The sequence below is a fragment of the Danio aesculapii genome, chromosome 25 (genome assembly GCF_903798145.1).
Source record: "Danio aesculapii chromosome 25, fDanAes4.1, whole genome shotgun sequence".
Taxonomy (NCBI): domain Eukaryota; kingdom Metazoa; phylum Chordata; class Actinopteri; order Cypriniformes; family Danionidae; genus Danio; species Danio aesculapii.
The window spans coordinates 8,615,064-8,632,078 of NC_079459.1; the positions used below are offsets into that span (position 1 = coordinate 8,615,064).

General features: G+C 40.8%; 1 protein-coding gene across 1 annotated transcript in view; it reads left to right on the top strand.

The window, feature by feature from the left end:
• The first annotated feature begins 541 nt into the window (after positions 1-541).
• Positions 542-17,015, top strand: part of LOC130218998 (receptor-type tyrosine-protein phosphatase eta-like) — a 52,774-nt gene continuing 36,300 nt past the window's right edge. Inside the window, exon 1 of the mRNA XM_056451273.1 lies at positions 542-684. Within this exon, the coding sequence (XP_056307248.1) occupies positions 542-684 (143 nt within the window). The remainder of the gene's footprint in view (positions 685-17,015) is intronic.

Sequence of the window (17,015 nt, forward strand, 5' to 3'; positions counted from 1 at the left end):
GGAGAGTGTTTGGCCCCAGGGACAGCTTGCTGGGGTCAGAGGACCTGTAGGTGGAAGGCAAGGGGCCCTAAGTAGCTCAGACTGCAAACCCAGGGAGAGTGGCTGGCCCTTGGGGCAGCCCGCTGGGTTCAAAGATCCTGGAGTTGGAGGGCAATGGGTCCTCAAGAACCCAAACTGCAAAACCAGGGAGAGTGGCTGGCCACTGGGGCAGCTCGCTGAGCCAGAGAGTCTTGAGGTGGAGGGCAAGAAGCACTCAAGAGCCCACACTGCAAGCCCAGGGAGAGTGGCTGGCCCCAGGGACAGCTCGCAGGGCCAGATACCCTTGAGGTGGAGGCAAAGGGGCACTCAAAAGCCCAGACTGCAAGTCTAGGGAGAGTGTCTGGCCCCAGGGACAGCTTGCTGGGGTCAGAGGACCAGTAGTTGGAAGGCAAGGTGCCGGAGCACCTTCTCTCTGTGCATAATCAATTGCTCCCGTGAGTGGGCTAAAATCAGCCAGTAAGCAAGAAAATTGAGCATGCGGATGTCCGCGAGCCGAAGGGGCATGGGGGCAACCTCCGCAAGCTTGGTAAAAACCAATCCCGCCGACAGAGATATCGCCCATCGCCTCAGACTGCTCTATCACTGGCGTGAATTTCTGGGCGAATTCACCGACGGTGTCACCGAACAGGTCCGCCTGGGATATGGGTGAGTTAAGAAAACGAACTTTGTCAACATCACGCACATCACCAGGTTTAGCCTAAGGTGGCGTTCCTGGATCACGGATGTGATCATCGTCTTTTCCAGGGCACACACAGCCGATTTTTTTTTTTTTAAGAGCATAGTTGGTTGTGGTGCGGAGCTCATGCTCAGTCCTGGGTCGGAACCATCCTAGCGCAGCCGGGCCAGCGCCTGCGCTTGGTGGCACTGGTAGGTGGCCATAGCATGCATGGTGAGGGGGCGAAGGCGCACGCAGCACACTGCATGAGCCTACTGTGCCCATCCAGGAAGAAGGGGATGGGGAGGCTTAGAAGGTCTTGCCTTCATCCTCCACATCACACCCCTCTAGTCGGTAGCAGCCTGGGGAACCACAGCCACAAAGTCTGCTTCTAGATTCGACGCCACGCTCATCATCCCAGAGGGAGCGAGCGGGTTCGAATCCTCGTCAGACCTTGACAGCCCACCCTCCAAGGATGGTGAGGATGGAAGCGCACGCAGATAGGGCAGAAAAAAAGTGACCTCTAGACTGCGTGAGTTTACTGTGCACTTCCGGGCTTTGAAGGTCTTTCCTCCTTATATCCTCTGCATAACACCCATCAAATCGGTCCGGCCACGGGGCTGGGGGATAAACCATCACCAGACCCATGGCCAAAGCAGCCCGAGAAAGCACGGCCATCATGTCTGCTTTTTAGATGCCAACGTCGCACTCTCCACCCCGGAGGGAGGGAGCGAGCGGGCTCGCATCCTCATCAGACAATGACAGCCCATCCTCCAATGCAGCGATGGACATCTGACCCCCTGGTGTCATCATGTGAGAGAGCGACCATCCCAGGACGGAGCGCTTCTTTTCACCAGAAGCCTGGATGGAGCGCGTGGAGGAGCAAGAAACTGAAACCCTCAGATCTGCCCGAGTGCCAACCTCAGTGCGTGTTACAACTGGGGTGGGTGGATCTTTTGCAAGAGCGAGCCACGATCTTAACTGCGCAACAGACATGACATCACAGTGATGGCATGTACTGCCCGCGAGCACCACATTAACATGCTGGATCCCCAGACATGAAACGCTGTGCTCGTGCCCATCATCCGGGAATAGGAAACCACCGCATCCAGAAACGCACGGACGGAGAGACGCGCTGCACGACCGTGTTGCTCTTTTAGAAAAGCTTTTTTCCTACATACAAACTGCTCTTGGAGGACCGGACCCAAAGGACGCCAGGCAAGGGAGAAAAATCTAGCTCGACCATCTGCCACTGCGTATACGCGCTCTGGACCGGGAGAAGCTGCTTCTCGATCTCTCTCTGTAGACACAGGTTGAAGATACCCTCAAAGACTCTCTCAGAAGCTTCGTGAAAGGCTCTGAAAGCGAAAGGATGTCAAGAATGGCACTGGCTGCGTCTTTATAGCATGACTGATTGTCATTGATGCCATCTGTGCACGCTGACCCCGCCAATGAAATGCCAATGAGTTGGCGGCGTCAGCGTGCACAGCTGGCATCAATGACAATCAGTTTTTATACTCTTTCTGATGATTGGTTTCTGACGAAATCCCCATAGTGGAAGTTTCCACATAGCATTGGAGTTCCCCATCCGAAGGGGAGAAATGTTAGTAATAAACAACAATAATTATTCATTTGATAGCAGCTGGAAAAACTGTCCACTTGTTTGCATTAAAGAGTCAAACAATCACATACTTAAAAATTAAATGATAAAAAGAGAGAGTCATTTATAAGTGCAAAATAAACAAAGTGCTCAACCTATATGAGTTTACCTCTCACAAATCTTTCATTTAAATTTATATTTTCTATAGAAAGCTTTACAATATTATATTTGTGCATACACATTATATTAGTCAGTACTGAAACCAAATCTGGAGCTAATATTCCAAAATAACTGAAGATAACGATCTACAAATAGCACACCCAAATTTATATGTTAGGGAAAAATATTGAATAAAATGTTTAATAAATGTGTTTTGTTCAAATGCACCAAAATATATTCACTGAAAAATTGATAAAAATTGTACATTTTATTTCATTTCCGCTCATCACCATTTATGTTCTTGTGAAATCCCTGTAATGCAATAATAATTATGTCTAAAAAAAACACAATGTACAATATAACAGATTTTTAAGAGCGATTTTACCGGTTCTACTGAACTGGATCACAGATGTGAAAATCCAACCAATTATTTGAACCACTGAGGCCATGCATTGCTGTCTTTTTTCTTTTTCGTGTTTTATTTTTTGTGATCTCATATTTTATTCAATTATCACAAAAATGTAACAAATCCATTCTGATTAGTGTCTTGTTCAAGATGAATCTGATGTGTTCTCTTTTTTTAGCAATGCAGAAGTTGGTGTTTTCTTAAATACCATATTAAATCAAACATTTATGAACTTAAGATAAACAGCTTGTGAATAAATTACAAAAACACATATAAACAACTGATTCAACAAATTATTATTTATTTATTATTATCAATATAACAAATTATTAATAACTTTTAAATTGTTGCAATATTAAAGGGTTAGTTCAATTTAAAATGTTATTTCTGTTATTAATTATTCACCCTCATGTTGTCCCAAACCCCAGAGACCGAATGAACCACTGAAGGCATATGGTCTGTTCTGACTGAGGATTTGTTTGGGTTCCTTTTCTGGATTTTGAATCGGGAACCTTGCTGTCTGGAGGATAAGAGAGCGCTAAAATATCATAATTTGTTATGAAAATAAACAAACAGGGGTTTAGAATGACACAAAGATGAGTAATTAATGGTGTAATTTACATTTTTTGATGAACTAATCCTTTAATTAGATTTAAATATAAGTTATTCTTCTTATTGTTCATAAACATCAATGAAAATAGTATCTGTATGTACATCAAAAAAAATGCAGCAACCTGTGCCTGGATGGATCAGTTCGACCCCGGGGCTGTGCACTGATTGTGGAAATGACAAATTGACCCAAAACAAATGAATATGACTGACTAAAATTGACTATGAAAAATTTGGAAATGTGCTTCAACTGGCTTACCAAGAGCTGAAAAAAATACTGTTTTAAAAAATGCTTTGATAATCCAACAGTGATTACTGGCTAATCAGTATAGAAGGGTTTCTCAAACTTGAAAACTCATGCTACACTATGTTGCATGATTTCGCTGTAACACACACTACTGTACCTGGCAGATTGTTGTAATACTGGAGATCTTGATCAGCTGATTCAGCTCTGCTTAACTGGGGCTGGATGGAGATCAGTACTGAAAAGAGAAAAAAGAAACAGATATTATTTGTGGTATATCCCTAAAAATTTAAGAATGTGCAATGATATCTGAAAATGCACAAGATGATAAGAAGAGTAATGCATTTAGAGAGAATTTTCAATTCAATTAAAAAACAAGATTTTAACATTTATTTTATTATTTCAATTAACTTGAATATAATTTTGAAATTACTTGGTTGGGTTTACAGCACAGAATATATAATTTGTACATTATAAATTATTATGTCTATGTTTCTTACAAACCACATATTCGTGCGTGTGTGTGTACACCTAAATTTATGTTAGGGAAAAATCTTGAATAAAACATTTAAAAAGAGCAAAATTCTACAATTTAGTTGAAATGTTGTAGTTTGTATTTTTCTTTCAAATATTTTGCATGAATTTAAATGTATTAACTTTTTATTTCTAAAGATGTTCAATGACTAATATATATATATATATATATATATATATATATATATATATATATATATATATATATATATATATATATATATATATATATATATAATATATAATACACACACACAGAGACATTACTTATCTTATATACTTAGAAATATTCATTTTCAGAATCCGCTGTACTCAATTATGCTGACCACTGTAGGTAACATTTATCACAAACTCTTGTTACCACTCATCACCATTTATGTTCTTATGAAATCCCTCTATTGCATTAATAACTGTCTAAAAACAATCACAATATAGAACTTTTTTACAAGCAATTTTACCGGTACTACTGAATTATGAAACTGCATTGTGTTTTGCCTTAGGGATCACAGACATGAAAAAACAGGTTATTTGAAACACTGAGGCTATGCGTTGTTGCACTGTTGTTTTCTTTTTTGTGTTTTCTTGTAATCTCAGGTAAATATTTTTCTTGTTATCTAGATGTTACAAAAATGTTACAAATCCAATATAAATTACAAAAATACATTTTTTTTTTTTGCACTAACAAACCATTTAAGAAATTATTAATGACTTTAAATTGTTGCATTATTAAAGGGTTAGTTCACCAAAACATTATTTGTTATAAATTACTCCCATGTCCCAAATCCCGAGACGTTTGTTATATTCTGAACAAATTGTGATAGTTTTCAAATTAAATCTGAAACTCCCTCATCCATAGACAGCAAGGATTCAGAGACACTCAAAGTCCAGAAAAGGCAACAAAAACAGTCTCAAAACAGACCATGTGCCTTCAGGGTTCGAAATGAATATTATCAAGGAATGATTTTTCCATGCACATAAAACAAATATAACAACTTTATTCAACAGTTTCTTTTCTTCAGTATCAATATAAGGCATGTTCAAGAGAGTGCTGTGCTTTTTATTGCATGTCAAGCTGCTGAAGTGTTACTTCGGCCACACTGTCGCCTATATTGGCACAGAGGAAAAGAAACTGTTCAATAAATATATTACTCTTGTTTTATGTATGCATAAACATATTCTCATAGCTTCATAATATTTAGATTGAACCACTCAAGGCATATGGTCTAAGGATTTGTTTGGGTTCCTTTTCTGGATTTTGTCTGGAACCTTGCCATCTATGGAAGATGAGAGAGCTCTCAGATTTAATCTAAAATATCATAATTTGTGTTCTAAAGATAAACAAAAAAGGTTTGGAATGAAATAAAGATGCGTAATTAATGGTGTAATTACATTTTTTTGATGAACTAATCCTTTAATTAGATTTAAGTACAAGTTATTCTTAAATTAAATATGTTTATGAACATCAGTGAAAAAAGTACCTGTATGTACATCAGAAAAAATGCTGCAACCTGTGTCCGGATGGATCTTTGCAAAAGAAAAATCAGTGATTATGATTTAAATATTGTACGAAACCTATATGTTTGGGTCTAAAGGAGGTCAATCTAACACCGGGGCTCTGTGTTAATTGTGGAAATGAAAAATTGACTAAAATTGACAATGAAAAAATTGGAAATGTGCATCAAGTTTGTTATACTAGCTCTAGACTTTGTCTACATAAAAAGATGACGTTAATTACATCCTAATAATATCTGTTTAGCCTTTGTAAAAAGCACACTTCTGAATATCTGTGCGAAGTTGGTTAAATGTCAGAGCATTTATTGATAAAGATAACGTTATTGTACTCACGTTGCCATTCTACAATATACCAGCTCATATGGCCACCTCGAAGATTTGGTTGAAGAACAGTTCAACAATAAATCAAACTAACACCATTATGAGTGTAAAATGTTTTAAGTTGATAGATTTGTGTGGTTGTAGAAGATAATATAGCCTCAGAAAACAGACTCTGAAGTGGTTAACGTAACGAGTTGACCATTATAAATTAACCGTTATAAATTAACCGTTTGCTTTTAAATAGCAAGTACCGTATAATGTGATTAATGGTCTTGTTAAACTTTACATTTGATATAATAACTTAGGTTTAATGAACAAATTCACAAGGATTTTGACAAAGTCCTAAAAAATACCGAAATCAAAAGACAATTGATCCCAGCTAGCAAAATGTATGTGGCTCAAATGTGGCCCACACCAGACACTTACATCTGGCCCACATACTGTACCACATGGAATGATGGCACTTGGGCGGCCCACTCCTGTTTGCCAGATCTGGGTCACAATTAAGCCATAGCAATATCACACATCAGCCAGAATTCAACCAATCGAACCAGAACTGACCCTATTCTGGGCCACAGTTTTCTTCTATTCTGGCCTAGATCTGGCCTACACCTGCTGGGTGTGGCAAAGTACAAAACTCCCAGCATGCATTGCAGTACGAATACATTCTATGGCTTATTGATGCTACAGTTTTCATTTATTTGCTTTTGATTCTGCTGTTTATGTTAACGTTGTTGATTTTGTCATTTTTAGTAACATTTTTGTTATGTTTGTGAATTTAGTTAATTTTGTTAATTGTCACCATTGTTGAGGTTCATATGCTGATTTTTGATGTCTCTGTGAGTAGAAGTTGAACCATATAATTTTTTTAGCTTGTAAACTATCCTAATTCTGTGGCATGTTCATGTATGTTATTACGTTACTTCTAATAACGGATTAAACATTGGTTAACATCAGTGAATTATATTATTTCATTATAGTTTTTTTTTTTTTACTTGGCTTGTTTGCTGTAATGAATAAACTTTTCAAGCAAAGTTCTTAAAAGTTACAGCAGCCCAAAAAAATTACATTAAGAGGTTCAGGGCTATGAGCCCAATTAAAGCAAACATTTTTCGTCATGATGGTGACTTTAGTCTATGTGGTCCACATATGTTTTAAGATAATGGGGCCACTTATACCATATCTTCTCTGGGCCGCTTTAGGCTCACAACCACATTAGCCAGAGCTAACTGTGCCAAATATTTGCCAAAAGTGTCCCACATTTGTTTTAGGATAACTGGACCACATTTGCCATATCTTCTCTGGGCCACTTTAGGCTCACAGCCACATTAGCCAGAGCTAAATGTGCCAAATATTTGCCAAAAGTGGCCCACATATGTCTTAAGATAACTGGGCCACATTTGCACTTACACGTGTGAGCCACTTTAGGTTTAGACCCAGATTACCCTTAAATGACTATGCCACATTTTTGGCCCACATTTGTCCTTTGTCATTTGGGCCAAATTTATCATTTTCTACATGGGCCACATTAGGCTCACATTCAAATTACATTTTGCCCTAAATGACCCATCTATGAATTTGAATCTTAGGCTCCTCTTTGCCATTGTACAGGTGTGCCACTTCACACTCACACTCATTTTGTCTGGGCCGAAGGAATACCACCAGTGCCGCATAACTGCCTAAAGTGGCCCACATTCGTATGCTATCTGGAATAAACCAACCTGATTAGCACAGCTGGCTGACGACGTGATGAAGCTGGAGTCGGCGTGTGAGTGACAGGTTTTCTGGGTTCCGGCAAGATGGCGGAGTGAATGGCCGCAACATTACAAGCTCTAGGCATCAAACTGAATTTAAAGCACAAATTGGCTGCCAGCCTCTGCAAATGTAGTTGAAATAATTTACAAGGATTAACACAAAGTCTCAGTAAAAGTCTAAAAGAACACGATTATAATGCCTAGAAAGTCCAGACAGAAACGTCTAAACGATTCCATGGCCAACGTGGAGGGGTCTAGCTGCTTAGCTAGCGACCACGATTATACCAATAACGGAATGGATTGCAACCAGCAAACAAGCCTCGAAAAAGAATATTGAACATCCACTTATTTTACAGTCCCCTAAAAAAATTTGGTTTTGGTGATTTTTTTTTCTCAGCTATTAAAAATCTATATAATAATAGTAATAGCTCAATTAGACTAACTTGTCAGATGCCTCTAGAGACATTGAATCTGGGAGACATACCACCTGTCTCCCAGATTCAATAAAGCTCAGCAGATTCAAAGCTCAGCTTTTGTCTGTTCATATTTAATCAAGTGAGATAATTGGTATCAATATATTAGGTAGAGAGCTTACTATATCTCAACTGGCGGACAATACCACTCTCTTTCTTAGAGATGAAAATCAAGTTTCTGTTGCAATAAATAATATAGATTTTTTTTTCATAGCCTCTGGCTTAAACCTTAATATCAATAAGTGTGAAATCATGTCCATTGAGGACTGCATGAAATCTTCTATTTGTAGTATTCCATTCAAAAATGAACTTGTTCATTTAGGTATCACAATTACCAAGGACCAACAAAAAAGAATTTCATTAAACTTCAACCCAAGTATTCAAAGAACCAAAAAAAAAGATGAACCAATGGCTGTTACGAGATCTCTCCCTCAGAGGCAGAACCCTGTCTAAGGCAGAAGGTTTATCACGCTTAACATATCCATCTCTGTATGTGGACAAAAAACATATTATTGAGATTGACAAGCTAAGTGTCACGGATTGGTCAGGCTCTCACGATCCCCACTCACGAAGATCACCATCACCTGACTTCTAATGAGCACACAGCTGCATCACATTCACGAGCACCAGATAAAAGCACAGCACTCCAGTCGCTCATTGTCCGGGCTCGTCTCGACGAAAGCGGACAACTGAGCGACCACTCAGCGTAGTCATCCTCAGCTAAAACAAACGCTTTACTTACCTGTTCTCTTTGTATTCCTCCTAGTCTTCCTGGTCCACCCGAATCGTCCTGTCTTCCAGTCCTTCCAAGTCTGTGTCATCCTCTGTCAGCTGTATCTGGTGTGTGCTGTCCATCCTCGTGTATTCCTGTTACCCAGCCACGGAGGAAAAGACCCCAACATCATTCCTGATCCTCCTGGCTATCCTTCATGTGCTCCTTGTTGTCATTTAATAAACACCCTAACGTTTCCTTACCTCTGTCTCCTGTCCGCTTCATAACAGAAGCCCGGACCCATAACGACGACAACATGAGCACCCCCGATCACTTTCAAGAGCTGGTGGACCAGTTGAAGCGGATTCTACAGCCACCAGCTCCACTTTCCAACGCACCACCAGCACCGAGCACTTCCGCCTCCACAGTTTCTTCTTCGGCCCTTCCTTCCAGTCCCATGGCCCGACCAGCGCCCTACTCAGGCGGAGCGGGGGAGTGCAATGGTTTTCTGTTACAATGTTCCCTCATATTCGAAATGCAACCTTCTCTATATCCCACAGATAAGTCAAAGATCGCCTACATCGTATCACTACTCTCTGGGCCTGCACTTAAATGGGCTGAGACGATCTGGAACCAAGCCGGGCCGGTCATGAATTCCATCACTACCTTCACGGAGTATTTCAAAGAGGTGTTTGGACGTTCTGATGGGGAAGTAGCCGCTGGAGAGCAGCTGTATCATCTAAAGCAAGGTACTCTATCTACACAGGAATATGCTCTCCGGTTTCGCACTCTAGCAGCTGCAAGTGGATGGAATGAGAGATCGTTGTTGACCACGTACCGGCTCGGCTTGGAACCCACTCTCCGAATCCAGCTGGCCACATTAGATGATACTATGGGTCTGGAGAGATTCATCCAACATTCTCTCCGATGTTCCGATCGTCTCCGTTCCTATCAACAGGACACCATCACCCCCTCGTCTGCACTCCTCCAATCGCCTGAGTCAACAGCCTCTCCAGAACCAGAACCCATGATAATAGAGTCTGGAAGACTGACATCAGCGGAACGACAGAGGAGGCTGACCCGGGGTCTGTGTCTATACTGCGGTGTCAGTGGACACACCCGTATGGAGTGTCCCCTTCGTCCCATTCGGACTTCAGTGAGTGTATTCAGTACGAATATTGAACAATGTAAACCACTTACTACCACCGTACAAATAACTACTGCCTCTATTTCTCTCCTTGTCACAGCCCTCATCGACTCCGGGTCAGCAGGGAACTTCATCTCCCAATCCCTCTGTCGTCAACTCCACCTACGTACTGAGGCGTCCTCGCATATATACCAGATACAACCGATAACCCAGTGCACTCGATCTTCGACCCGTATCCATCGACAATGCGAAGACATCCTTCTTCAAGTGGGGTTGTTACATCAAGAGAGGATTCAATTTCTGGTTCTGGAGGGTGCAAATATGGACATCATTCTAGGGCGCCCGTGGCTGGTGAAGCACGATCCCATCATCTCTTGGGGCACAGGAGAGATAAAGAAATGGGGATCTGGATGTACACCTACCTGTTTTCCAAATCTCCCTCTTCAAGGTCGGAACCCCATTTCTTTGTTTACAACATCGGTCGAGAGTCCTCCTGAGAAGCAGTCTATCCACATTCCTAAGGAGTACAGCTCCTTTCATGATGTCTTCTGCCCCAAGAGAGCTTCCCAGCTACCGCCGCATCGGCCATGGGACTGCGCGATCGACCTAGTTCCAGATGCCCAGTTGCCAAGAGGTAGGATCTACCCGCTCTCGCTTCCAGAGAATCAGGCAATGGAAGATTACATAAGGGAGGCTCTGAGTCAGGGGTACATACGTCACTCAAATCACCAGCCGCCTCAAGCTTCTTCTTTGTGGCCAAGAAGGACGGAGGGCTGCGTCCATGCATCGACTACAGGGTCCTAAATAACGGTACAGTAAAATACCGATATCCCCTTCCTCTGGTACCAGCCGCTTTGGAACAGCTCCGAGAAGCTAAAGTCTTCACTAAATTGGACCTCCGCAGCGCGTATAATCTGATAAGAATACGTGAGGGGGACCAATGGAAGACAGCATTCGTGACCCCTACTGGCCACTATGAATATGAGGTCATGCCTTACGGTCTGGTCAACGCCCCCTCCGTATTCCAAAACTTCATTCATGAAGTCCTCCGGGAGTTTCTTCACCACTTTGTAATAGTGTACATAGATGACATCCTCATTTACTCCCGGAGTGAGGCCGAACATCGCCAACACGTTGCGGAGGTCCTACACACATTGAGAGAACATCACCTCTACCTCAAAGCGGAGAAATGCTCATTCCACCAGAAGTCGATTCATTTCTTGGGATACATCATTGACCAAACCGGTATACGTATGGATGGGAAGAAAATTGAGGCTGTTCTATCCTGGTCAGAACCCACTTCCATTAAGGAGCTCCAGAGGTTTCTTGGGTTTGCTAACTTTTATAGACGGTTTATCAAGGACTACAGCAGGATTACATCACCTCTCACTAATCTCCTCAAGGGTAAACCCAAAGGACTGGAGTGGACCAAAGAAGCAGCCGCAGCCTTCCGCCTTCTTAAGAAGGAGTTCACAAGGGCCCCACTCCTGACTCATCCTGACCCAAATCTTCCTTTCGTGGTGGAAGTGGACGCATCCACCACCGGCGTCGGGGCAGTATTATCCCAACATCATGATACACCGCCCCGACTGCATCCCTGTGCCTATTTCTCTCGGAAGTTGAGCCCGGCGGAGCAGAATTACAGCATAGGAGACAGGGAGCTTCTAGCAATCAAGCTAGCCTTGGAGGAGTGGCGTCACTGGTTGGAGGGAGCCAAACATCCGTTCCAGGTGATCACAGATCACAAAAACCTCCAATATATCAAAGAGGCCAAGAGACTATGTCCACGTCAAGCCAGATGGTCACTTTTCTTCTCACGTTTTGATTTCTCCATTTCCTATCGTCCAGGACCCAAGAATCTAAGAGCAGACGCTCTCTCTCGTTTACACGAGCATCACGATCATGAAGAACTCCCAACGACGATTCTTCCCGAACACATCTCCATTTGTCCGATCACCTGGAACGCTCCTCCAGTCGTTGCCACTCCGGAAGCCCCTGCTCCGCCGGGATGCCCTCCTCATCGGCAGTTCATACCACCTGAACACCGGGTAGATCTGATCCACTCCTTACATACCTCGCTAGGCACTGGACATCCAGGGATCAACAATACTCTCTCGCTAGTATCCCAACGATTCTGGTGGCCAAACATGGCAAGGGATGTGAGGCAATATGTTCAGGGCTGTAAGGACTGTGCCCAATCCAAGAGCCCACGTCATCTACCCGCTGGAAAGCTCCATCCCTTGCCGATTCCGAACCGTCCCTGGTCACACCTAGGAGTGGACTTTATCACTGACCTCCCCTCGTCAGAAGGTAATACCTGTATTCTAGTCATCGTAGATAGATTCTCAAAGTTTGTCAAACTAATCCCTCTGAAAGGTCTTCCCACAGCCTTTGAAACAGCCGACAATATCTTTAATCAAGTCTTCAGGTCATTTGGTATTCCAGAAGATATTGTGTCGGACAGAGGTCCACAGTTCATCTCACGTCTATGGAAAGCCTTCTTCAAGCTCCTAGGTGTGGCCGTCAGCCTCTCTTCTGGATATCATCCCCAAACCAACGGGCAGACAGAGAGGAAGATTCAGGAGGTGGGACGGTTCCTGAGGACCTTCTGCAGTGGTCACCAGAGCTCCTGGAGCCAGTATTTGGGCTGGGCAGAATATGCCCAAAATTCACTGCGGCAACCCTCCACCGGACTCACGCCATTCCAGTGCGTCCTGGGCTTCCAACCACCGCTCTTTCCCTGGGATGGCGAACCATCTGATGTCCCCGCAGGGGAGCACTGGTTCCGGGAGAGCGAGAGAGTCTGGGACGAGGCTCATCAACATCTGCAGAGGGCAGTCCGTCGAAGCAAGGTAACCGCCGATAGAAGAAGGTCTGAAGAACCCAGATACACACCCGGACAAAAGGTGTGGCTATCCACCCGGGACATACGCATGCGACTGCCCTCTCGCAAGTTAAGTCCCCGATTTGTTGGTCCCTTCACCATCGTGGAACAGGTTAACCCCGTCACCTACAAACTACAATTACCCTCTCACTACCGTATTCACCCTACATTCCACGTATCACTCCTGAAACCCTATCACGATCCTGTTCTTCCCTCCACAGAGCCTGACCACGAAGAGGAACCCCCTCCTCCACTGCTCCTAGAAGAAGGAGCCGTCTACGCAGTGAAGGAGATCTTGCGTTCCCGACGTCGTGGTGGCCAGTTGGAGTACCTGGTGGACTGGGAAGGGTACGGCCCCGAAGAAAGGACATGGGTTCCCAGAGCTGATATTCTCGATCCTAGTCTCATGGTGGAGTTTCATGAGAGCCACCCTGAGTTCCCAGCGCCTAGAGGCAGAGGGAGACCACCACGGCGTCGGAGGTGTCGGCCCTCAGGAGCGGGCCCTGGGGAGGGGGGTACTGTCACGGATTGGTCAGGCTCTCACGATCCCCACTCACGAAGATCACCATCACCTGACTTCTAATGAGCACACAGCTGCATCACATTCACGAGCACCAGATAAAAGCACAGCACTCCAGTCGCTCATTGTCCGGGCTCGTCTCGACGAAAGCGGACAACTGAGCGACCACTCAGCGTAGTCATCCTCAGCTAAAACAAACGCTTTACTTACCTGTTCTCTTTGTATTCCTCCTAGTCTTCCTGGTCCACCCGAATCGTCCTGTCTTCCAGTCCTTCCAAGTCTGTGTCATCCTCTGTCAGCTGTATCTGGTGTGTGCTGTCCATCCTCGTGTATTCCTGTTACCCAGCCACGGAGGAAAAGACCCCAACATCATTCCTGATCCTCCTGGCTATCCTTCATGTGCTCCTTGTTGTCATTTAATAAACACCCTAACGTTTCCTTACCTCTGTCTCCTGTCCGCTTCATAACACTAAGGTTATGAAAAAAAATCTAAATAAAACCTGGAGGGAACCTTCTGGGAAGGTTCTCTTTAGGTAATAAAATAACCATGCATCTTTAACACTCCATTTAAGGTCAGTGTTCATAACAGGAAGCTCCTTTATAACTTGCAATTCTGACTTTATATCAGGCAATTGCAACTTTATTTCTCAGAGTTGTGAGATATAAAGTCAGAATTCTGACTTTTATCTCAGAATTAAGACTTTTATCTCAGGTTTAAGATTTTTAAACTCAGAATTGCAAGTTTATATCACACAATTCTGAGATAAAAAGTCACAATAACCTTTTAATATTTTTATTCAGTGGTGGAAATTAACTTTCATAGTTATTTCACTTTAAGGGGAATGAAAACAACATATTCTTTGCCATGAAAGTGAAATTACTGAACCTACACAGAAGAGCTCATTTTAAAAGAAAAATTCAGATTTAAAGGTTTTTGCATCTAAACTATTACAATTGTGGTAACAAACCTCATTGTTCAAATAATCCAAATAGACAAACTTCAACTCAAAGCATGACATAATCAAATAATGATGTAAGTTCATGAGAATATAGTGACGATTTTAACCTTATAGTGAACAATAGTGCCATTTTAACTGGGTGGTGGTTATGCAAATCTTGTTTTATAGAGTAGCTTGTTTTGAGCTGTACTACCCCTGAAGTGTTTAATGCAAAACAAGGTAAACTCAATGATAATGAACCATAAAGGGATATTTTACCCCAAAATGAATATGCACTCAGCCCTTAAGTGGTTCCATACCTTTATGGGTCTGTATCACAAAATAACATAATTTGAATAAAGCTGAAAACCTGTTACCATTGACTTCAATAGACTTCAAAAGTCCTTTGGATGTCAGTGGTTACAGGTTTCTAACATAAAAAAATAAATAAATGTGTTCAACACAAAGAAGAAACTCATAAAGATTTTAAACAAGCTAAGGGGTAAATGATTTTCATTTTTAGTTGAACTATCTCTTTAAGCCTTACTTTTTAAAAGTAAATAGAGCTCAGAAGTAAACCAAAGACAATATAATGGGAGAATATTTGTCTAAATGGGAGGACAAAAATATATACAGTTGAAGTCAGAACTATTAGCCTCCCCACCCCCCTTTGAATATTTTTTTCTTTTTCAAATATTTCCCAAATTATGTTTAACAAAACAAGGAAATTTTCACAGTATGTCTGAAAATATTTTTTCTTCCGGAAAAAAAAGTCTTATTTATTTTATTTCAGCTAGAATACAAGCAGTTTTTAATAATAAAAAAAAAATTTTTAAATTATAATATATATATATATATATATATATATATATATATATATATATATATATATATATATATATATAGATATATATATATATATATATATATATATTTTTTTTTTATTTTTTTATTTTTTTTTTTAATTATTAGCCCCTTTAAGCTATATATTTTTTTCGATTGTCTACAGCACAAACCATCGTTATAGAATACTTTGCCTAATTATCCTAACCTGCCTAGTTAACCTAATTACCCTGGTTAAGCCTTTAAATGTCACGTTAAGATGTATAGAAGTTTCTTGAAAAATATCTAGTAAAATATTATTTACTGTTATTATGGCAAATAAAAAATATTTATTATTAGAAATGAGTTATTAAAACTATTATGTTTAGAAATGTGTTGAAACAATCTTCTCTCCATCAAACAAAAATTGGGGAAAAAGATAAACAGGGGGGCTAATAATTCTGACTTCAACTGTATAGTTTCATTTTTGACGTACAATGTTCGTACATGTACGAATGCTGTAATCATGGCATTGACAAAAAAATATATATAGAAATAAAACATTTTTGTGTAGTAAATTAGGCTCCAAAAAAATTTGTAAATAGTTTTCAAAACCCAAACGTCTCCATTTTATGGCAAAAACATGACATGATGTTTGTTTATTTGACTTGAAAACACTGAAATGATGTGAGCCTGATAGAGACAACCGAGAACAGTGCTGCTGTTATGCTTTGCGTGGAAATTATGCAAATCTACTTCTGTGTAGCTTATTTTGAGCTGCGTTATAACCAACAAAACTGTTTTCTACAAAGGAGTTTAATGTTACAGATAACAGCTGTATTAATTTTTTGTGTGTATGTATCCATCAAAAAGATGGCATGTCTTTCTTTTAAATCTGCATGTAAAAGCACAGCACTTCTGTTCTTTGTCGTTTTTCAGGTAGGACACGTTCTCTATTGTGCTTAAATTGTGGTGCTTGTTTGATGTTAAATGATTTAGATTAAATGTTGAGTGTTTAATGATAGTTTGGTTGATGTTTAAACATATTCAGTGTTGTTTTCAGTGTAAATAGTGATTAAATTTTGTTCAAACAAAATGTTGATTTTGTGACCATTTTGATCTATTTATCTTTGTTTAAATAACGTTATTAGGGGTGAAAAACTGGCTAAAAATCAATGATAACTTTTAACGTTGTTTCAATGATAGTTTGGTTGATGTTTAAACTTTATTTCAATGTCAGTTTCAGTTTAAATAGTGATTTAATTAAATTTTATTTTTTTGTGACGATTTTGATCTGGTTATTTCATTGAAATCACATTATTTCAGGGTGCAAAACTGGCTAGAAATTAACAATAATATTGAATCAATGATAGTTTGGTTCATGTTTTAACATTTATTCAATGTGGAATCAACTTAGGTCTACTATCTGGATATCTTTGTTGCTAATGAATTTACCTGTTACTCTGGTTTAAAGTTTGTTCTAAGTCACATTCAGAGATAAACTGTACTATTTATTAGTGCTGAATTAAAAAAATGAGAGTTAAAACAAATTATCGGCTATTGTTTCCAAGCTATGAATTTATTACATTCATGTAATTTACATTTATATAAGGTACAGTAGTTGGCAAATAGGTAATACAAATATTTTCTTGTAAAACACCATTTTTGGGCAGAAAAATTCTCAAA